General features: G+C 34.4%; 1 protein-coding gene across 4 annotated transcripts in view; it reads left to right on the top strand.

Moving 5' to 3' along the window:
• Positions 1–24,289, top strand: part of LOC142358700 (uncharacterized) — a 95,505-nt gene that overhangs the window by 4,100 nt on the left and 67,116 nt on the right. For all 4 annotated transcript variants that reach the window (XM_075410222.1, XM_075410224.1, XM_075410226.1 and 1 more), the window contains exons 3-5: positions 7,170–7,346; positions 7,645–7,790; positions 19,533–19,864. In XM_075410222.1, coding sequence (XP_075266337.1) covers positions 7,170–7,346; positions 7,645–7,790; positions 19,533–19,864 — 655 coding nt within the window. The remainder of the gene's footprint in view (positions 1–7,169; positions 7,347–7,644; positions 7,791–19,532; positions 19,865–24,289) is intronic.

The raw sequence follows: 24,289 nt of genomic DNA, 5'->3' as shown, positions 1-24,289 counted from the left end.
ATGTTATCCGTCACAAAACAAACTTTTTCATCTGGCGGTCAACGATCTGTATATAAGTAGATAATCATATTCAACCTTAGACTGGAATCAAAAGAATTCAAAGACGGCAGAATATGGCTAAATTTATCAATTTGCTTTTGAACTGTTCCATGAGAAAATGTTGTACTTCACCTTCAGACAACAAAAGTTTGCATGAATATTTTTGCGTTGCAATTCTGCTCCCCAATACGCTATTGATCTAAGATTTTTTGACTCTCGCTCATGTATGAATTCATTTGAGTCATTTGCTCATGATATCTATAAAGTTGGCATTTTACGAATATAAGCCTCTACTTTTCAAAGTTTGAATACTTTTTTCAATTAAAATTTTGTTTTCGTTTTTAGTCTTTGAACTTAAAAAATCTAATTGTTGAAACACTGTGATTCTCTTAATTTTATGAATTGCTGATTTGATTTAGAGGCATATGTGAAACAGAGGCCTGCATAATATTCACAGGCCCACTTAATTTTGCTTCTGATGTCTCCGGTTTACGATTATTGTTTACGTTTAAATGGCTTATATGGAATACATTTATTTCATGACACTACTTGGTTCTTCAGGTTATACATTGATTGCTATCACCAAAACTCCTTGTCTTCTCTTAATGATTTTCTATTGCACATTTTTATAATGTTTTATACTTTCCTATACTGCTGTATATATAACTTTTGCAAAATTCAGTTTTTAAAAGTATATGCCATATTTCTCAAGTCTTTCTATCCTTATTGGCCGCAGGAATTGTGCGTAGGTTAATGGGTATTTTCAAATGCATTTAATTTGGCATTCAGGGTAAAAGCTTAGCAGTTTTAGGAGTGATCGTCTTTTTGTTTAATTTGTTTGGTCATTTTAATTCTCAACTATTGAGATCGTTTTTCTTTTTGACTGTCGATGTTCTTTTGATCTGTTGGTCAGGTAAAGTAGGTCTAAGTTTTTAAATTATTTTTTTCAATTGTATTTCAGTGTTTGTCCTGCTATGTTTTTTACTTCGAATAAAAAATTGTTTCGCTTTACCTCATTTTACCGATTTTTCGACATTTTTCTTGAAATCGTTTTGACTTCTCTAGACCAGTTTCTTTCATTTTTCTTTCATTCTGCTCAAAATTTTTTAAACAGCAGTTGCTCAACAAAAAAATCTAAAATGAACAGCGTCATAAAAAGAAAATAAAGAATGGAAGCGGGGTAAACACGTAAAGCCTAATTTTAGATGCCCGCTATTTGAATTTTCTTCTGAAGTTTCAGTTACCATCTCTAATTCTTTTTGGTTATGATCATATCCCTTGTGTTCTTTCAACAAGAGGCAGGAGTATGTCTAACAATTAAAAGAAATCAAAATAGTTTGCATTTCAAAATGTTCCTACATCGATCAGTTTTTTCCATTTCTTTTCTTTTGTCAATCCTGATTGGTGTTATAGGAATCAATGGCGGCTATTTTCAGGCAATTTGCTGGGTATTTTGTCTCTTCGTTTTTGGTCTGCTGAAACAGCAACGCGTATTAACTTAATCGATGTGCTAAAAACCGCATATATTAAATATTTGAAAAAAAAATCACTCCTGAGCCGGGAAGATAATAATTATTTTGATCAAATCATGCATTAGCGGGAAAAGATACAATTGTGTATTAAATAGTCAATTATATCTTTTCTGTTCCCATTTGTTGCAATTTTATGCAAAATTTTTTACGTGTTAATACTTGATGTGCTCACTGATGCTCATTTCCCTATTTTCACCATTTTTGCACTTTTCTGTCAAATCATTTACGAGTTGTTACCTGATCATGCTCATTACTGTTTAAAAAGTGCAATTTTGGCCTATTTGTCATTTTTTTTAAAAAAAAGATTTGTGTGTTGATTTGTGTAGTCAAACTAAGCAAGCATTTTTCATAAACCGTCTGCCAAAGTACAATGGAAACAATTTTTTTCATCATTATAAATTGATTTATACCTTTTGCGGCCTAAAACAATAAGAAGAATTTGAACTTTCCAAGGAAAATTGTTAATCATTACATCTTCTGTGTACCAGAGATAGTGACAACTCACCATCGAACAAAGTGATTGTCGTTTGTTTCTTAAAAAAAACACTGAATTCCGATCCACATGAACGAGTACAATTGATATTAGTTCGGCAGTGTAATTATTTAAATGGATTTATTATTTACATATTATAACAGAAAACTTGAGTTAAATTCAAATTATGTCGCATATCTCAAAATAAAAATTAATTAAGTTTATAAAGTCAACCAACCAGTAAACAGTAGTTCTAATTCATTTTCCAAATTTAAAGTCACGCCATGTTGAACAAGTAACCTTCCACAAAAAAGGGTTCCTTTTGTAGGCTGAGGAGAAGAAAGTTCTAAGTTGCTTGGGAAACTTTTTTTTGTCACGTTTGATTTTAATTTCGCTGGGTAGTTCATTTCAATCTAGTATCGCTAATCTAACAAACGAGTTTTGCCTTTTGATAGAGAAAAATTTTTGGTCCCAGAAAAATTTTTTTGTCCTTATAGACTCATGAAGATTCCAGGTGATTAAAGGACGTCCCGATTTTGGTTAAAATGATCAACAGCGCAGTACGTTTTACTGCGGAAAAAAGAAACCCGTTGACTGCGCTTCAGTGATCGGTTCACTTTGATATGTTTGCGGAATAGAAGGGTGGGGGTTAGAGGTGGGATTAGACGACTGCTTCAACTAGCGTTTAGTTGTTGTAAATGCTTAAGATTTTTTTACTTGTTTGTGAGACAAAATTTGAAAATGAATTCAATTATTGAATTTAATGATTTTTCTGTTTATTTTTTATTTATTACATACAATAACTGCATGATTTATTTTATATATCATTTCCGCAATTAAAGTTTTTCAAACAACTTTTTTAGTCATGTGCCTGTTTTTACGACTCAAGAGGAGATGGGTTACTTATCAAGGTTTGCAAAAGTGAAACATATCGTTACTTTCTTGCCTTTAACTTGGATTTTTTCTTTTCAAATATTGTTTTTGTTTGCAAGCCTTGGGATTGACATTTTAAGTGCAAAAAGACTGCGGATTTTTCGACGTATCGAGTTTTTAATGGTTTGAGTTGCGAAGTGAAACCATCAATAACTAGTGTCGAACTCATTAGATTATTGTGCTTCATATACAACTGTGCGTGTTTTTTGCAAGCGTTAATAAAGCTGTCCACGATTGTTCAAAATTGTTCGTTGACAAAGAAGATTGCGTCAACTCTGTATTACAATTTTTTTTTTACTTTTATTGGAAAGTGTTCATATAAGTTATCATTATTTATGCATTATTGGACGGTTGACCAATTATTCAGTATTATTGGCCAATTGTCTTCGTAGCACTGCTGTTTTAAAGGATAGAAAAACCACGCACATTTGTAAAGTGTATAATAGACTACTGGTTTGTGAAATATGAGTTTTTGGATCTTTTCTGATTCTGCCCCCCCAGTACGTTATGCGCCCCCAGTTACAGGGCACATGCCATTACATAGTAAATCACTATGTAAAAATATTGCAGGTGCGTCTGAAGGTGCAAATAATATGCATTCACTAATTTGGGGTTACACTAATTTGGGGGTCCAAATTTTTTCCCATAAGACTTTCCTCGCTATTCAAACTATCGACTACACCTCCCACCTACCTGACCCCTGACAATGGCCGTCTGTTCCCGGTGTGTGTGTGGGGGGGGGGGGTTGACGTTGTCGTCTTTGGTTCTTCAGTTCCTTGAGTTTTGTTTGCTCAAAAAAGGATCCTTGTTTCAATTTCTTTATTTCAGTGTTTCTTTTGTTTAGCCACATGCACCTTTGTTTTGCTTGTTTTGGTGATTATGATTCAAACTTGTCTTAGAAATCAAGTTTACAGTATTTAGGCGGGTAAAATATACTTGAGAATTATCACATCAATAACAACCAGTACCCTCACTCTATACTTTCCCCAGTTGGTCCCCCCCCCCTCAACCTAAGTACCCCCTATCCATCCCACCACTCAAAACTTAAACTAAAAGTAATCTGTGCATTTTTTAAACACTTTATTTAATTTTATTATGCTATTAAAATGTTTTCCCCTTGATATTTATGATTTAGGTACGGTTTGGTTACTGATTATATTGCACGACTCTTAGAGTCATTTCCGGTATTCTACTGGCTACGTTTTTTTGTCTGACCGATTTGACTTTTGTGCTCAGAAAAAGTTTTAACTGTAAAGTCCGATGAAATTGTGAAGCCTCTGAGCTTTATTGGTCTAATTGTACGCTTCAGTGAAAACACCCAGGAAGCATAATTTTGGGGTGTAAAAGGCTATTTTGGGATCTATTCTGTTTCGGCCCCCAGCTTAGTGAGCATAAATTTTTTATGACCCCCAGGCACACGTTCTATTTTCTTTCATAGTAACGTGCTATATAACAACATATAATTTGTAACTGGGGGTCATAAAAAACACTGGGGGCCGAAACAAAATAGATCACTATTTTGGTAGGTCTAAGCTAAGGTTAAGCCAGCGACATCCTACGACAGCACGTTGCCATTCGTTTGAGCGCCATTTGTTCAAAGTTATGTTTTACTGTGTAAGTAGTGATGGGGGGTGCAAATAATATGTTATTATTTAATATAATAATATGTAAATATAATCGTTTCCTGTAATTTATGTTGTATGCCCGGATCATAGTAACATTGTAAATCAGCGCTGAATCAGAGTATTTCTCAGTCTGTGTTTTTACTATGGCCATATTATGATCATGTCACTTTTTAGCCTGAACAGTATAAAATTCAGCGTAAAAAAACGGTTCTCTGAAAACATTCTGAACAGTGCAGAATCCAATCCTGCAATGTTTATTGGCAGTCAAAAATTACAGACTGCGCACACCATGGGCAGAGTAAATGAAAGGCTGCGCTGGCAGCCTAAAAAAAGCTTGTTTAAAAGTCAATTGAATTTTGTATGACCATGAAATCAGTTCTAAAAATAACAAATAAAAGCAGTTTAAATTATCAGTTTTAATTTTGACCATGTCTAACATGGAAAAAAAATTGGATATCGCCCATGTCTTCTAACATGGGAAAAAGTTTGAATATTTTCCATGTCCTCTAAAATGGGAAAAGTTTGAATATTGTCCATGTCCTCTAACATGGTAAAATCAGTTTTAATTTGTGTCCAAGTTCTCATAATACGTCTTCTCATACTTCTGCCAAGACAAGACTCTGGAGACGACAACTCTGAATGTGTTCCAAGAGGGATGACGTGACTTCAGGGATGAGTCGATGTGACGCTGAATGTCAGTCTCCATCATAGTGGTCTCCATCAGATCACCAACATAGTGGTCAGCGTTCCTGAACAGATAAAAAAGACGAAAGAGCGGGAAACAAATGTTAAACATTAAAAAGTCTATGACCGACTAGGATAGGAAAATATAAATTAAATCATTATAAACATAAGTTAAGTTATCGAATAAAAGCTTAGTTTGTTATAACGAATAAAAGTTATTGATTTTTAATCATGGATTTATTTAACACTGGTGGCAGTTAAGTATTTAACACTGTTTATCCTGTTTTCTAGAACGAAAATTAAATTCAGACGTGTTTCTCCAGTGTCGATCGGGCATTAAAAGTTATTACACTGGCATTTTATTTAACTGCTATTATTGCAACAGGTGTTGATTAAAATTTAATCTTACTAGTGAAGAAAAGTTGGACCACATCTGAGAGCCGGCTGACCAATTTCAAATTCCTCTGAAAAAAATTAAAGACACCGGCAAACGGAGTTTAAAATATGGTTATGAAGCAAACTCAAATCCAGCAATTTGAGCATTATACACGACTACAATAAAATTTCAACTTTACTACGTACCTACCACCCCCCCCCCACTGTACTACGTACCTACCCCCCCCCCCACTGTACTACGTACCTACCCCCCCTGTACTACGTACCTACCCCCCCCACTGTACTACGTACCTACCCCCCCCCCCACTGTACTACGTACCTATCCCCCCCCCACTGTACTACGTACCTACCCCCCCACTGTACTACGTACCTACCCCCCCCCCCACTGTACTACGTACCTATACGTACCTACCCCCCCCCCCCCCCCCCTCGAACTCGCAAACAGAATTAACAAACTTAGAATCGTAATATTTGCTAGATGACAACCCTCGTTCGAATAGGAGACCGGGACCCTAGTCCCATAGTAAATCAGTACTGAAACATTGTATTCCATTTGTATATTGTCGGCCCAGAAATGTATCTGTTTCCAGAGCTAAAACTAAGACATTTGAACAAAAAACCATTACAATCTGAAATGAAAACCATAAAAATCTGCAATTTCGGTCCAAATTTGGCAGTTTCAAGGTTCCCGGCGTGTATTTTCTGGTTTCGGCGTGTTTTTACTGGTTTTGGCGGGTTTTTTGCTAATCTTAATACGTTGCTTGCAACGTTTTAAGATAATAAGGCATCATCATGCTCAAAAAGGGCATCACCCAAAATTTCAAATTTTTTTTCGAAATTTTCACAATTTTTCATGATTTTGCTATGAACATCATGGGAATCAAAACCAAGGATGCTCAGTCTATTTTCAGAAAAAAAAGGTATCTATGGGACTTATCCTGCACATCATGAGTGGCAAGATACTCTTAAGATACACTGATACAGTACTGGGCCGACGGTATACAATTGGAATACAATGTTTCAGCACTGATTTACTATGGCACTAGGGTCCGGGTGCACAATTGGAATTTTTGTTCAACAATGATCTATCACTTGTTTGAGTGATTTGACTTAAAGGGACCTAGGTCGTTTGATCATTTTTAGCTCTTTTTAGAGTCTTAGTCGAAGCTTTGTTTACTGTTGATCAAATATTTTTGATTTTGGTATATTTTTGGAATATTTCCCCTGGTCTTCATAAGTTGACATTAGATTTTTGTCAGTATAAGTTTTTTTCGGCGTTTTTCCGCCATTAATGTCCATGTGAGGGCATTTTCAATTCTTAAACTAAAAAAGCGTGAATGTGTTTCCGAGGCTTCAAACAAATCGAAACTTTTCGCATTGAATCTGCTGTGAAACTTTTAATGCTATCATAGAACACAGCAAGCTAGCAAGTAACGTGGAGTTTAACTAACCCGGTTAGTTAAACTCATGGTTGTTTTGTTTGTTTAGAAACAATAAAGCAAGCTCGAGCCCGGTTTCTGGGCGTGGAATTACCAGAACAAGAAGGCCAGTCAACAAAAGACCTCAGCAGTGCAGAGCCTCAAGTCAGCCCAAAACCAAGGCTGGGCAAGCAGATAATGTCCAAAATATCCTTCACTAAGAGATCCAAATCTCCAAAAGACAAAAGTAAACAAATTATCTTGACCATACGTTGCATGCGTCATCTGTTGACCCCTTTTGCACAGTACTTCTGGCGTTTGTAATCAAAAAGCTTTAGCACCGCTCACCATCTAGTAAGTAAATCACGTGACAAAAGTGTCGAAGTGTTGAAGAGTCAAAAATGACGAGAACAAAGTGTATTCAAATGTCATGTACTATATATTTAGGTGCCGATTATTTTTCAAATTAGAAGATGCGTATCTTTATATGCAATTTGTAACTAGGAGGAGGAGGAGGAGGTGTAAGGGGTTATGATATTGCATAGGTGGACATCAGCACAGTAGCACATTCTACACTGCCCGCATTGCACAGCACCACCAACCTGGACATGAACAGCACGAGGGACCACACGAGGACACATGTCTGACTCAAGAGTCCAGGAGGAGTGCCACAAGCCATCTATTCCAAATGGTAAAGTTAGCCAGAGAGCTCAATTAAAATACTGTTATCATGTGTTTTTTTCTGAATCATTAGCATAAATGATTACTTCAAAACCCTATTCGAGGTCTGGAATCTAAGAAAAGGGGAAGATTTTGACCGTAATTACACTGTCGGGCAGCGGACTGAACTCGAATAAAATGGGGTCATGGCCCGTACCGAGCCTATTAGGCCTGATTCAGAGAAAAATGCATCATTCTAACCCTCTGTCAGATGCAGATTCTAACTCATCCACACAGAAACGCTAAAATGGGTTACATGAAAATTTACCCAATTCCATTTTTTCCAATGCCATTTTATCCAACCTGTCATTTTACCCAATGCCAACTTACCCAATGCTCTTTGATCAATTAGTTCAATTATCCGATGTATCGTTGTGATAGTTTCATAACAAGTCCCATGGGCCATTTAATTATATAGTCTGCCAAAGAGTCGTTCTAGTAATTTTAACAATAGGGTAAATTAAAGTAGCAAAATTGCGTTGGGTAAAGTGGCAGGCTGGGTGTTGAGGCATTGGGTAAAATCAAATTGGGTAAATTGTCCTGACGTCGTGTTCACCGCTAAAATAAATTGTCAAAATTTACTCCACCATAAAGTGTTAATAGTAGTTTACCGAGCGCTGTTGGTTGATGCTTGATTAATTTTACAAAATCTCTAATTCATGACACGAGAGAGTAACACTTCATTGAGTCTTATGTAAATGCTTGAGTTCTCCACTTCCTCTTTTTTAAGCCTGATCTATAAGCAAATTTTACTTAATGCACATTTTAAAAAATATTGTTACGACCCGAAGAGGAATTGCACAGGTTTTTACGTATCGAAGAGGAATATTGGCATTACATGGGTTTTTTTAGCGGAAACAATTTTGTTCATGACTTCAAATTTAACTCCTTTCTGTTCTAGCAATTCACTCTTTTTTTGAAAGATGACCTATACTTTCAATAATTGTACTTTAACAGTGGTTTAATTTGTAATGCATAGTAAATCGGAACCGCTGGTAAAATTCTAGGTGAAAATTTTGAGATTTTTTTTGATCCAATTAAAGTCACCCTACCTATGTAAGCCACGCACCAACCATCTACAGACAAAACCAACCATCTAACCCTCCCCTCCGCTTATATATAGCTTCGAGTTTTTACATTTTAGATTTTCTGAAGTAGGTAGAGTTAGTTAAAGATTTTTGGTGCACAACTCTTGGTTTCCGATTTTTTCAGCTGAACCAAGGTTGCTCATGACTTGAATTTTGATTTCTTTGTTTTCCAACATTTACCTTTGTTGATGAAAACTGGCTTCTGTTTTCGGACATTGGACTTTAACAGTCGCTTAGTTTGTTAAGATTAGTAATTAGGAACTGCTGTTGTTCCTTCTGAAAAGGTTTTTCGAGATCTGGATTCCCATAACACTGCCCGCCACTTATCTAAACTCTATACTACAGACCAATAACAAACGTAGTAGTAAACTTCAAGCCTACTCTCTTCACTACCTACTAACTCCCCAACGCACCATCTATCTACCATGTGCGTACACCGCACAAACTACCTTACCTTTATCAACTCAGGTAACCTACGCCCCACCCCCACAACCAATCTCTACACATACCTAACCCCCACCTCTCAACTCCCACATAACTTCTCCCAAATACAACACAGACGCATCTAACCTCATCCATAACTAAAATTGATTGGTTCTAACTACTTAATGCTTCGTTTTTGTTTATTTTTTCTGAAATGGTTTTTGTTAAATAAGAGTTATTGTTGCGCGGTTGTTCCAGTGAAATTGAGTATTCTACTGGCATTTTTTAGCAGAAGCAATTTTTTTCATTAATTGAATTTCTTCGAACATCTACCTCTTTGTTTAAACGTTGACTTCTGCTTTGGAAAATTGGTCTTTAACAGAAACTTAGTTTATGTATAGTAATACTGGTAATTTTCAGGTGAAAAATTCGTTTTGAGGTTTTTTTGTACTCATATAAGTCTCTCCCACCCATCTTAACTCTAATTTACAGACCAACCAACTGCCAACTCACAGCCCTTCATATCCCAATCCAACAACCACTTACCCCCTACCCCCTTCCACTACCACCTTAACAATATCCCACTAGACCTCTGCTTTATACCTCCAACCCAGCTTCGCTCAATGAACCCCCTGCATCTACCTTACCCAGGTCTAATTTCTATCCCTACCCTACGGATCCCCTAGACACCGATCTACCATTTGCATAAGCAGCCAACGACCTTACAACCTCCGGTCGTCCCACAAAACTACTCCCCTCCAACTACCTACCACCCAACTAACCCCTACAGCTAACAGTTACACCCAACCTCCTATCTGTCCACAATTCGTACCGCTTCGCCACCTACATGTCACCCCACCTACCGTAGCCCCCACATCTACCCACTTTCTTAACTAAAAATGGTTTTAAAACTACATATTGTTTTTTTTTAATTTCTTTTTTATTTCTGAAATAGTTGTTGTTAGTAAGGAGTATTTAGTGAACAGCTCTTCGAATCATTTTTTGATATCCTACTGGCTATGCTTTTAGTTCAAATTTTCGATTGACCGTTTTGAGTTTTCGAGCAATCTTTACCTCCTTGAGTTCTGTGTTTTGTTTGATCTTAATCTCTCTGTCTTTCGCACTTTCAAGCAGTTGTACTCAATTAGCAGCAATTTATTGCTATACAGCAAAAGAGAACTGAACCAAAATTTGATTAGTTTTTTCACTTTAGACCCGAATGGGGGTATATAGTAAACTCTGATTGCTTCATTTGAAACCCCTAGAACACTTTTCACCTTCAGGCTGCAAACCCACCCCCTCCCCTTGACTCGAGTTAAACAGGTGCAATCGATTACAGCTCCCACTGGTAGTTCAAGAGCAATTCTTTTGACATTATTCGGTTATGCTTACTCAGAACTTGTATTGCCCTCTTCATTGCAAAACTTTCCGCAAAATTTGATTCAGTTATCTGCATTAGTGTATACTTATAGGTCACCTAAAGACTTGATCAGATTTTGTGGAAAGAAAACCATTAAAAACCTGGATTGAATCATGATTTAACTTCTTTTTGAAAGTAATATTTTTTTCTTTTTGTCAGTCATTGCATGGCTTAGTTTAATGGTTTTGAATTATGCCTTGCCAAGTTCCTGATCAATAACCTTGTCTGGTTAACTTCGTGGTTTTCCCTCATTTTTTTGATTTTTTTTCCGTGACACTGATTTTTTTTCTGCTGAATCAGTTGATGTGATAACTAGCTGTACAACAGCGAAGTACTCGTCATCAAAATGGATCTATGGTTGACTAAAGTTTTCAGCGAGAAAAATTGCACGATTTGGGCAACAATACTAACAAAAAGCAATAATGTAGCCAAAGTTCAAAAATACGACTTATAAAACGCTTTATCCAGAAATCGCTAATTTTATTTTTGTGAAGCAAAAAAGCTTAACCTCTGACTAAAGATCACAATTTTGATTTTACAACAATTTATAAAATAATTAAAATATTTTGGAAGGTGTTTTTTATCCAGTTTTGCAATTGCAAAATTATATAAACAATCAAAGCGAGATCTGCACATAATTAGAAAGCATAAAACAGAAAATCTGCCAATGTCTTTTTTGGCTTATATTGGTTTTTAAATTTTGTTTTCACTTTTTGCACCGTTTAGTTGATGTTGCGATAAGTATAATTAAAAACGTGTAAAACAAGGAAGAAACTGAAATTCGAAGCTGAAATCTTTCAAATATACTGATAATTAAAAGAAACTCTGTTTTACATGAAAAACTTGGAAAATTCAGTTCTAAATCCTAATTTTATCTTGGTTTTTTTGTCATCATGAAAATTCGCCAACCTGTTTGATTATCCAAAACAAACAGCTATGGAAAATTTTCATTCTGAAAACAGAATGAAAGACAGAAAAACGGAAGTTTTGAACCAATTTGTTCATGAACATAGATTCTTATTTTAAATTGCCCTTGAACGAAGTTCATAGCAATTATTGAAAACGTGTGTGTCTTTTTTATGCAAATTTTTTGCTTGACAAATTTGCGTTTTTCTTCTAGAACATTCTTTGACTTCTCAAGTGACTTTTTCACGCTTTGGTTCATCATTTTTGAGTGACCTCTATTGCTCTCACTCCGAAGTAAAGCTCGTTGCCATTATAAAATTGGTTGCAGCACAGCAAAAGTAAGTGATTCATAGGGCAGTGGTTAGTGCGGGTAGTTAAGGATCGGAAGGTCAATGGTTCGAATTCCGGCGGGAAAAGTTTTTTGTTTCACCCATAAAAGAAATTGATATAGGCTACAGCCCCTGAATTAAATTGCCTCGCCTGTCGTTCAAGAGCAATTCTTCCGCCATTTGTCGGTTCATATTTTTCAAATCAAATTTATGATTGAAAAAGCTATGAGCTACAGACCAGAACAAATAAAAACTTATACTTTTTGTCAAAGAAAGCGAGAATGTAAACAAAAACAATAAAAAATTCTCTAGTTACTGGAACTTTAAAAGAAGTGGGCATCTTTAAAAAATATCATTACTGGCAATCAGTTCAATGCAAATTATTAAAACATCTGTCCAATAAGAAACCTACAGACCGCATAACTATAGAAAAACAACAATTAGGAACCAATGTTGTCAAAAAGCATCATAACTGAACAAATTGGCTAGAGAATGGGTACGATTATCGTTTTCAATATAAGCTGTGTTTTGGCCAGTGGAGAATGTTTACCGGAAATATTTTGCCAGAATACATTCCTTTCTCAAAATAAGTTTTCAATTGTGCCTCATGTTCAATAGGAGGTAAATACGACTGTCGTCTCAATTTCCTGTACTGAAACGCTGTCAACACATTTCAATCATTAGCTTCCAATCATGCAATGAAAATGATTGAGCTGTTTATTGAGTGAAAGTGGATTTTGTTAGTCCGATTGACGATAAGAAAATTATTGCAAAACCATTTTCGCAACTGTTGGAAAATGCAAAATATTTTTTAAGTTTCCAAGCGTGTTTAAAAGGGCAAAGTTGTGGAGCTTTTACATGACTCATTTTTTATGAAACGAAAAAAAACAAAAAGACAATTGTTGCTGATCCATCTATGTATTATCTATATATTATTCACGTGAACGCATCGAGCGGTATGTCTTAGAGGCATCACTGAGCAGCTTGTTTTAACAGTAATACCGAAGACCACGGTTGCGCCGTTGACTAATTGGGGTTAATGACCGAAAAAGTGTGTTTTAATATCATTCACCCATTAATGTTTCTAAAGGGCCATTGACCAAAAATGCTACAAAATTTAATTGATCGAAAAGTGTCGCCGAAATAACATTGACCCAAATTGTTGCTAAGAGGTCATGACATCTACCGAAAAATGCTTTGCGAAAAGACGTGCTGTCAAAATTTGCGAAAAAGACAATAATCGGTGTTTCTGTAAACAAACACAACAGTGTCGAAAAAATCAATGGCCGATTAGTTGATCAGTAAAGGTTCTGTGCCAAAAACTTAATCAGAAAACGGTCTCTGACCGGAAAACTTTTGATACTCAAAAGGTAAATAATCAAAACTGTGTCAAGACGAAAAAGGGTTTAATGACCAAAAAAACATTGTTTTTCGTTATTCATAGTAAAAAAATTGTTGTTGATGAAAAAAGTTGTCTTAATAGTTTGTGAAGCAAAAGTCACTCACCGAAACGTCTTGGATTATAATTTGAAAGATGGAATTTTGTTTTGAAAAAGTTTCACTATATGAAAGTTTTTTAATACAGAAGAATTCAGCAAACAAAAGTTGAAGTGTAGAAGACCCAAAAAAAGGTGCCGATTCAACAAGCAGAGTTTGGTGCCAAAAAATATATAAAAAACAACAAAACTGAGGGCTCAAATTATATACAAGTTTTTAAGCGCTCAGTAGAGGACTTTTTATTCAAGAGCTGTTACTTATGTATTATTGCATAAAAAACTTGATAGGTATATAATTTTCCTTCTTTAATTTTACGAAGAAAATTTTGTTGGTGGCATTGGCCAGACATTTAACTCAGTTCTATGTTTTTTGCGACGGTTCATTTTCATCAGCACATTCCATTGTGCGCATCTTGGGCACATCCATCGTGTCCTCATTAGCACATTCATCCTTTTTATGAGAACTGTAATTCACTCAGTATCTGTTTTCTCTTCTCTTTTGAACTGTTGTATCTCTCCCTCTCTTCAGTTTCTTTTTTTACTTTTGTGCAACCTTCTCTTTTTTCCGCTCTTCAATAAATTTCTCCGACACTTTTTTTGCAATCAATTTTTTGCTTTTGCGTTTTGCGCTTCCTCAGTATCTCGCTGTTCCTTTACTTTCTCTCTCAAAATTTCGGCTTCTTGTTTTGCTGTCCCATTTTCCTTCAATCTATCGCCTTCGTTTTTTCTTGGGTTTTTTCTCTCGCTCACTTTCTTTTTGCGTCCTTTGTCACTCTCTCTCTCTCTCTCTCTATCTTTTGCTTTCTCAGTTGTTTGCTAACTTCTTTTCTTTTGATATGTCTGTTTTGATTCAACTTTAAGTTTCCTATTGTTTTTATGATACGATGGGTCTCCAATGTTCTTATGGTTTTTGTGGCATTGTATTCTTTCTGTTCTTTGCTCTCTCATCAATTTCAATTTTTTTCTCGTTATTTTCCATATTTTCGTTTTGCGCTCCCGTTGGCTTTCTTTCAGACTCTTGTTTTTTTCTGCATTTTTCTGAGTTTTTTCGCATTTTAATATCTATTTGCTCTCGGACTTATTACATATTTCAGCTGCTAAGGATCTCTCTCGTTCTCTTCCTCTTTATACCTGATTCTATGTTTTGATGTTTTAATGCTCTGCGAGAACGTCTATTACTCTTAGCTTGCTTGAAACCCTTCTTTGACAAATTTGGCTCTCTTCATTTTCTATTGGTGTGTCCAAAGTAGTTTTGCAATGGATTTAATTGAAACGATCGCATATACACCAGTTTTTACGATAAGTTTTCAATGAGATTACCAATTGTTAAAGTTTCAAGATAAGATGCATTCAGATAGCCTATACGGATTTGCTAGTGTAATTAGAAGAACTTTGCGTTTTACTATGAGAAATCATAAACTGCACGGTTCAAAAATTAAAATATGCACAGTAATTCACGTTAGTTTATCGAAATGGCATTAAATGTGGAACAGAATATGCTAATCAGATTAAATGAGAAAGTTTAAAGAAACAAGGCGTCTCGGTAATGTGCGTACACACAATGTGCTGACCCCGCTCATCCACATTCTTGATTAAATCGACTATCAATTAATGAATATAGATATAACACTTTCAAAACCATACATATGGTTCAATAAACCACCAATGGAATACAGTTATGCCACGCGAAAGAACCGATGAAACGTGTTGTTAATAGGGCTACTAGAAAAAATGAGAAAAATAAAATAACAAATGTTAATTACGAGCACAACTCGATGTTAATATTGAAAAATCGTAAGATCAAACTCGCATCAGATAAAACCTAAAACACACAAACTAACCTGTACTTCTCTAGGGATGATATGGGACCTGTCCTCAATGTGACTGGGTAACAGGTAGACAAAAATGAGAAAAAGGGTTCAAACTTCAAAAATACGTTTCTTTGAAAAAATTTAATTTCAATGTGATCAGTACAGAGTGAGACCTGTCATTTTCCAGTGTCCGTCAAACGACTAAAAAAAGACCAACAAAAACCAGCAAGATTAAAAAGTTCAATTAAATTTTGCGCAAAAAAAGGCAGTGAAGCCGTTTAAATCATAAACCTGCCCTTAAGAACATTAAAAACGTTCAATAGCGCTATATTTCAAAACCAATGGGACCTATCATTAATGCTTTAATTTAAAAAGAAAACTAAAATCCTGTAAAGTGTACAAAGATATAAAAATCGCCAACATTTTATGACATCTTATTGTTAACAGTAGCGTCAAAGCGGATTTTTAAAAGAAAAGTTGTCAAAGTCATAACAGACATAGGACGTCAGCAAAAATAGATGGATTAGGTTTCAACACCTCAGGAAGCCAATTGTGCCTGTCGTTATTGAGACAACAAAATGACTAATACGGACAGAAGTCAAGACTTTCTCGCAAATATTTCAACACTGCAGTGTTCAAGGCAGCATAATTACAAGAAGTTATCTGCAAGAACTGTAAATCACCCCTTGCTTCTCTTGTGAACATCAATTGATCTTCCTTATTGAAGGATTACGTAGAAATGACAACAATGGAAACCCAAAAATTGAACAACTTAGAAATCTTGAAAAAATTCTATAAAACAAAATGGCCAAAGAAATCAATCAAAACAAATAACCAACCGGAAAAAAGTTTAGAATTCTAATGAGTGAGATTGAGATACTTGGTGATAAAAACGAAAGCAAAAACAAAAGTTTAAAAAATTTTGAAGGTCAATTTTATACCATTAAAACAAATAGGTTTAAACGGAAGTGGTTAAATAGGTTTAGTTATATGTTCTGGTGGGTCAATTGAGACCTATAATTATTAGGTATTTGACGTACAATAACAAAAATAAACAAAACAACCAAAAACAATAAAAGTATACTAAATTTTACGAGAGAATTGTGTCACAGCCCATTAGCATAAACCATTCAAAACAAAACAATTAACATATTCAGATACGCCTTTTAACAACGCTGTACAGTTTTCCAGCTACACATTCATTCAATTGGACCTTTAAATAATGTGATATTTCGACAAGTAAACAAAATGAACCTATAAAATGTGCATTTATGCTCAAAATTAAGAAAAAATGAAGACCTGTAGTATCAAAACCAAGAAGCCAATAATCACCTATAAAACCATTGCAGACATGAGTTGACAATTCACAGAAAGTGGAAATGGGTTACCGTCTATTCTCACTGAGACTACGCCACATGTCGAGATAATTAAGACAAAATAGTGGCAAAGTTCAAAAACTCACTGACAGTTTTCGAAAAAATATATTTAAAATCATAAGAGAAGTTAGATAACAACTCAAAGCGTTGTCTAGGATCGCTTATACTTGTAAAAAAGTCAATTGGATCGTTGATTGGGGAGACTAAGTCATCGGAATACAAAAAGTTTTACAAACGAAAACAAAACATAAGGAGTCCATTAAAGTTAACGAAAACAATTGGTCAGAACCATAAAAACCATGAACGTAACTAAGAACACATAATAAATGATCGTTAGAACTTATCATTTTAATTATCTGTCAATGATTAAACCCTGATTTGAATTTCTTGTCAGAATTTTACGTAAAAGTTATAGATGCGAAATTATTTTAAAAAAAGGCAGCGCCGCAACAAATTCTTTAAAAATATTACCACAACTATCCATGCTGAGATTAAGATCACCTCTGATATTGCTTTACGTCTAGAAAAACACTCAATTGTTTACATGGTTGCGAAATTCATCAGATTTTAAGCAAATTTTTCAGTATCTCAAAATTAAATATTGCATTGTAAATAATTATCGAGCTTAAATTTGCGTATAACTCGCAAATTATATTTCTAGAAGACTCTTGAGGCCAGCTGGAGTACAACTAGTTCTAAATTTGAGCTTGCAAAAATAAATTTTGATACCAGTTTTAAGGTTTTTAATTCCAGCAAATTTAAAGAAAGTGGGCTAAAATGTGCTCCAAGTTATGACGAAAAAACTTTGAAGTTTGAAAAATTTAGCATAATTTCTAGCCAAAAAAACTTAGATGGAACAGCTCAATAACCCTCATCTTTCCTTAAAGATGAAAACAATAACATTGTCGCTTAAAATTTTTAAATATTTCAACAAATTTGACCAAAATTTGGTCAAAAATACTGAAAATGTTATTGAAAACAACTGAATATCGACTACTATTCGCTAAGTTTTAAACCTCGATAATTGTTTGTAAAAACCAAAACAAAAAAATCTTTTTAACTCCATATTTTGCGCTTGACGGGCTTTCTAATGATACCACCCACAACTCTCTACGATGATTATTTCGATCGGCCAAAATTGACTGAACGACAAAAACCCATTTGATTATATAGTTTCTCCCCTCAATGAAGTGAGTCTGAACAATTACCAATAATTCACGTGATAACAATAGGAAAATAAAATAGTCAAAAACGGAAAAAACGTAGAATGTTGGAGAGCTGCTTGGGTAGGAAAATTGTCAGAAATGTCCCTTTGCGCCAGAAGTAAACCAAAACCTGTAATTTCTCTTTCAAACAAAAAATGAGAAATTTTCATACATAATTCATATCAGTTTTCTCAATTTGGATAACTATTTATCATCGATAGGCGGTCGTCAGCCTTTCAACGGTTATTGTATAGGCTTTCTCCTTTTTTAAATTTGCTATTGCTTTCGATCGCGTTTTTTGTTTTACATATGTCCCGATTTTCCCATTTGAATCGTGACTTACCTCACTCACTCACTGTTTCAAGTAAATGCTTTTTAAAATCTTTCACGCATTGAATTACTCAATGTAATGAATACCGTGAAAGTCAATCAAAGGAAACTGGATAAACCGATATAGCCTGGTCATTAAGTCAGAGTGCCGTAGGTTATCAAAGTTTATTAGAGCGATTGACAGCTGACATTAGTGTTTAGAAGCTGAATAAAGTATAGATTTAGGAACTAACTGAAACTGCACACTAAATTAGAACAATTTTTGAAACTTTTTGTCTATTTCTATCTCTCCTTCATTTTCTGTTTCAATGCCAATGTGCGTCAAGCGCGTCAACGGCGATTATTTACTGGCCATGTGCCGGCTATGTTTTCTGAATAGTGGTCACATATTTGCCCCGATCAGTAATACTGTGGAGCTAGAAGGCAAATTTGTACAGTCAGTTGCACATTTTACCGCTGCGAACGGTTATTTACTAAAATTGGTGCAACGTATTGTTTTTAGGTGACAAACTTAATCAACTCCATGGTATAGGCCTCAAACACAAAATGGCCATGATCGACACATAAATTGTACAAAGAAAATATTTCTCGACTCAAGTGAAATCCAATCTGGATTTTTGTTCGGCACAGTTTGTGTCCGCGCTAGGGTTTTGTCATGGTTGATTTTTGATCGACTTATGACAAGACTTTATGTCGATTCACAAACAAAATTTGCTTGTCTAATAAAAATAGTTACGGGCCACCTGCAAAGACTGGACCACATTCTGCATGCCTGTAGTAATCCAATTACGTAGTGATTTATATCAATTTTTTTCATTGCTCCATATAAGACTCAATTTTTAAAATTCATTCAGTCTATTTTTGAAATATATTGAAATTTCGTCATCTGTATTTGTTTTTGTGATTTCATTTTAGTTGTCGATCAATTTGTGATTGAAAGTGAAATTTTACTGCGGAGTTGTCTTTTTTACTGTGGAGTTGTAGGATATGTGCTGTCCAGCCTTCAGCTAATTGCCGACGAAAGCTTCGACTTGGCTACGCTGGAAATGTTTAATACTGATCGGTATCAAAGATATTTGTAGGGTGTTGAGTATCTTCAATTGACGTGTCTTCATATTTCTATTATACTCAAGATGCTAAAGTCGTATAATCGATACTTAATGAGTCGCATTTTTGCGTTAGATTAAATAAGTAAATAAATAATCGAGGAGATGTATGACAAAAATGACAAGTGTAGCTGTCTGATCTTTAGCTGCACTTTGTTTCTTCTTGATTTGTTTATTTCGTTCTGAATCCTCAATTTAAGTCGTATAAACTTTCGTTTTCCAGCATCAACCCACTACATCAAAACAAGTTGCCCCTAACGAATCAGTTGACTCTGGATTAGTGTCTGATCTGCCTGACTCCAAGCCAGAGATTCCCACCTCAACCAGCACCAGCAATCGGCTGCTTGTAGTCCGACCAAAAGTGGCACTGGGGGGTGACCTGAGAAGTAGCAAATTGTTCAACAAACAGAAGATGGAGAACAATAAGCAGACGGGTCAAGCGGTTTCCAAAAAGAGGGTCCCCAAATTCAGAAGTTTGACGTTTACTGATGAGGGCACTTCATGTCAAAGATCTAGTTCTTATCCACTCAAACAGCGAGCTACTATCGACAGCGAGTAAGTTACTTAGTCAATTAACCAGTTTTTTCTTCAGTTTTTAAAGTTTTCAAAGTCGTAATACCTGGGCCGTTATGTCAGCGGTAAAAAAGGCCAAAAAGGTAAGTTTTGCGCCGAAATCAAAGAATTGATGTGCGAATTTCTGTCACAGATGAAGGGTCTCGTTCAGAAGTGCGCATGATCAGATCCATCTAAACCATAAAGAGCTATGATCAAACTTAATTCAGTCAAAGGGGGTTGTTTTAACGGCTACATCTGCATTCTCAGCGTATATTTCATAAAAAGCTAATAACTTTATTCAAACTTTGCAATAGACTTTACTATAAGCAAATTTCAAAGTATTAAAAAACATTGCAAAAGTAAGAAGTTTGAAACAAAGCGGACAACAGAAAGCAACATTTTTGCAACACTAAGTTCAGTTTTTCTGATTTAAAGTTTATGATGATTAAGCGTGCAGTTGTCACATAAAATGCACTTCAAAAATCAATTAGCAAAAGAAATAAAAGAAAACGCTAAAGTAATAAAAAAATTAAGCATTTGATGTTGAAAAGAAACCAAACATTTGGTTTTTGACAACGCAAAAGCATTTTTATTTTTAAGACACATGCTAAAATTTGTAAGCGCATTTAATTTTTGAAGAGATTGCAAAAAAACAGAGGCAAATTGAAAGAATAATCTTACGTTATGACCATAAATTTTATGATTAGCAAAAAATACAAAAAGTCATTGATGTATCATGCTGAGAGTTTTTTGAATCTGTTAATCAACATTAATAGAGCATCCTGAGTATCAGCATTCTTTCAAAAAACAAAGCTAAATCTCTATCTAATTGTGCAAAAATTTCGTAAGTAAGAGCTAATTTTACATTGGTATAAAAAAACAAGGAGGCTCGTTAATGTGCGTTCGCACTTGATGTTTCTCCCGCGCTCATCTACATTTTTGACTTAACTGTCTTTTGACTTACATTTTTGACAAAGAGATAATCAAAATTTGATGTTTGAGTTTAAAAAAATCTTTAAAACTAATAATTGAATTAAATAATGCCATGCCTCATTACAACCAGATCTGCACTGAAAAGAATAAAAGAAAAAAAAACAGCAAAAAGCGAACAACAAAACTTTCAGACAAAACCCTAACTACTAAAATTTAATTTCTCCTAACTACACGGCAGACGGAATTTTTCTTTAATGAGACTAGTTAACGCGAAACTCAAAAATCAATCAACCGATTTTAAACCAAATAATTTCAAGTCTTTGAAATCATTAGCTTTTAACGAAATAATTATTGATAAATTTACTAAAAAGACATAGTGAAACCAATAGGACCTGTCTAAAGAAATTAGTGAAGTCATTAAAATCATTAGCTATTATCAGAAAATTATGTTTCTTTATTTCAATTTCTATTTATACTAATTCAGTTGAAGTTACACTGAATGAATAAATAGGTTCCATTGAGCCAAATTTTAAAATCATTGTGATCTCTTGTCTAGCGATTGTGCTAAAGCAGGAGAAAGAGGAACTCAAATACACCACTCACATAACTTTTTATGAAAACGCATACTGTCCAACAGACAAAACATCAGTTACGTCAAAAAATCAGTAAACAGGTTAACTTTCAAATTACAGGGAAATGTATGGGCCTCTCAGTGATGAGACAAAGTTACAAGTTGAAGATAACAACAAAAACTGAAAAAATTGAAAAATCCATAAAGTCTTCAAAATGTATAATATTACAATGTTTAAGACTTTTCGCTATAAACTGACTGCTTCGGGTAACATTATTCAATCAATCCTCAATAACAAGCTCGTGAGACCGGTCAGCGTTTTACGGCTACCTAAAAATAAAAAAACAGGCTAACAAAGCAATCGAAAAAAAATTGAGCGAGAAAAACGTCGAAGCCATTAAAGAATGAACTTTTCTGTAAAATTTTTTCTTTTTTGAATTAATATTTTTTAGCAATGGAAGTCTTTTTTAACAATTTGACATGAACAAATACATGAAAACAACAAAATTTTTTTGAGAAAACCAGTAGTATCAAGGCCATTAATTTCAAAACTTTCAACGGGAGCCTATAAATACGCTAAGATAAACCTCCATGAGAGAAGGGGGATGTCATAACTCATCAATAAGGCTTTACAAAAAGTCATTGACGATGAAAACAACAACAAACACATTCAAAATCCAAAAAGTAAGTAGAAAAGTAGAAAATGTCGAAGCCTTCTAACTCATTAGCTTTTCTCTGAAAACTTATGTATGATCCATGGAACAACTGCTGTAACCAAAGCAACTGTCAGTATCAGGATATTCTTTTAAGATCCAAAAGGAACCGAAATTTTTACAAATAATATCCAAAAAAACTAAAAAAAACTTGGAAAACTCGTTCATCGAAGTCATAACACCAATAGTTAGAACAAAAACCGGTAACTAGATTAATTTTGGTTGAAGTAGAAAGGATGAATCTGGTCATTACTGAGCTTGAATTACAAGGTTGAGATCGTTTAATGTTAAAAAAATTTCTCGAAAAATCATTTCTAAAGTCTTAACAACCCTTAAATTCAATATTATTCAGCGGAAGTCAATAAATACGCTCAGTTAACCCCTGATTGGAGGACAATAATTTTTCGCTTGAATAGGTAATAAAAAACACATAAAAATAATTCTTATGACTACGGAATACGGAAACATCAACAAATAGAGGCAAAAACCAAAAATTCAAGCAAAAACCAATAATAATAAAATATCTAACAAATTTTCAAGAAAAAATTGAACTTTTGTGGCAATGGAGTCATCTAACAAAAAATAAGAATATAAAACCGCACACCAGATTAATTTTTGTTGCAGTAGATGGGAAGGGGGTCCTGTCAGTACTGAGACCGACTTACAATTCACAAAAATAAGTTTATGATCGGTTAATGTTTAAAAATTTCTCGGAAAATCATTTTTAACAGCCTTTAGCTGTGCACAGAAAGCTCTATACAGGTTCACTCAATGCTCATTGCGAAATCTGATGAAATTTTGTTCAACGATTATATTCCATATCACTCCAAATATTTTTTAAAACCTCAAAATCAATTTTTTTTTTGAAAATAACGAAAACTCAGAGTCGAAGCCAAAAAAAACGAGCGATTCCTTGAAAACAAATGTTTTGTTCATCCGGCTTCATACAAATCAGGTTTTTCATTAACGGAACCTCGGTATGAAAAGTGACTAGTCTCTGGGTGACCTAAGAAAACAAAAAACATTGAAGAGTATTCTAGAAAAAGAGCTCTTAAATAGAACCCATATTTTTTTTGATAGTAAATTTCCCTATGATACCAGAACTAGTCATTTTATCGAGTAAATCAGGATTCTCTTTAACGGACTGTAAACTAGACTGTAAATCAGGTTTCTCATTAACGCAACCTCGGCATGAAAAGTGACTAGTCTCTGGATAAGCTAAGAAAACAAAAAAAAAATTAAAAGTTTTCTAGAAAAAGAGCTCTTAAATATAATTCTTATTTTTTTATAGTAAACTTCTATTAGGAACTCAAAATTGATTCATTTTGTGGCTTAATATGTAATTTTGAATCATTTTTTTAAATGAAAAGTGTCTCAGTTTGAAAAAAAAATTACCGAAAAAAGTGAACAAAATCATGTCAAATATCACGTGTTCACAACTTCAATCCTCGATAACTCCTCGAAAAAATTGAAATTAAAAAAATCTTTTAATTTTTGAAATCTACGCTGGACGAGCTTTTTAATGATACCACTCTGTTCTCTACGATAAATATAGCGATCCTCTACGATAAATATAGCGATCGGCCAAAATTTTCTCAACAAAAAAAATCTATTTGAGTATATAGTTCCTCCCCCCACAAGTGGGGTAGGGACAATTAGAGTGTTTTTTCTCAGTGGCATAGTTTTAACAGTAGAAGAGACTCTTCAACTCCCTCTGAGGTAAAAAGTACCGCCCCGTTTCTTAAAAAATGCACAGCATTGAAATTACTTAGCCATTTAAGATTTATTTGAGATAATTTTTTTGGAGAAATAGTTGATCGTTTAGGCACACAACGAATAATAAAAAATATTAGACTTGGTGTTTTTCAGTCTGCTGTCAAAACTGAATACAAACACCCATGCCAGCTGCTTTCTCGGATAGGCAAATTTGAGTTACTACTGAGAACCTAACCATCGAATTAAATACGTTTGGTGCTAATATAAAGGCCCTGGAAAGTACAAAAATTTTAAAATCAAGTTTGAAAGTTTGAACCATCAATAAAAAATTTGTCGGTAAAAATTGGAGAAATTCAAAACCTTAACTTTAAAAACTTGTTGGAAATTACTTAACTTTTGTTTTTAATAATTTAATTTGCCTGCTAACGTTCCTGTTAAAGGAAGTCACAATAGTTGCATATAAATTTTTCTGTTGAAATAAAGTCAGACAAT

Source organism: Convolutriloba macropyga, chromosome 2, assembly GCF_964194025.1.
Source record: "Convolutriloba macropyga chromosome 2, txConMacr16.3, whole genome shotgun sequence".
Lineage (NCBI taxonomy): Eukaryota > Metazoa > Xenacoelomorpha > Acoela > Convolutidae > Convolutriloba > Convolutriloba macropyga.
The sequence above is the reverse complement of the archived record's forward strand: the minus strand, read 5'-3'. Positions and strand labels throughout refer to the sequence as shown.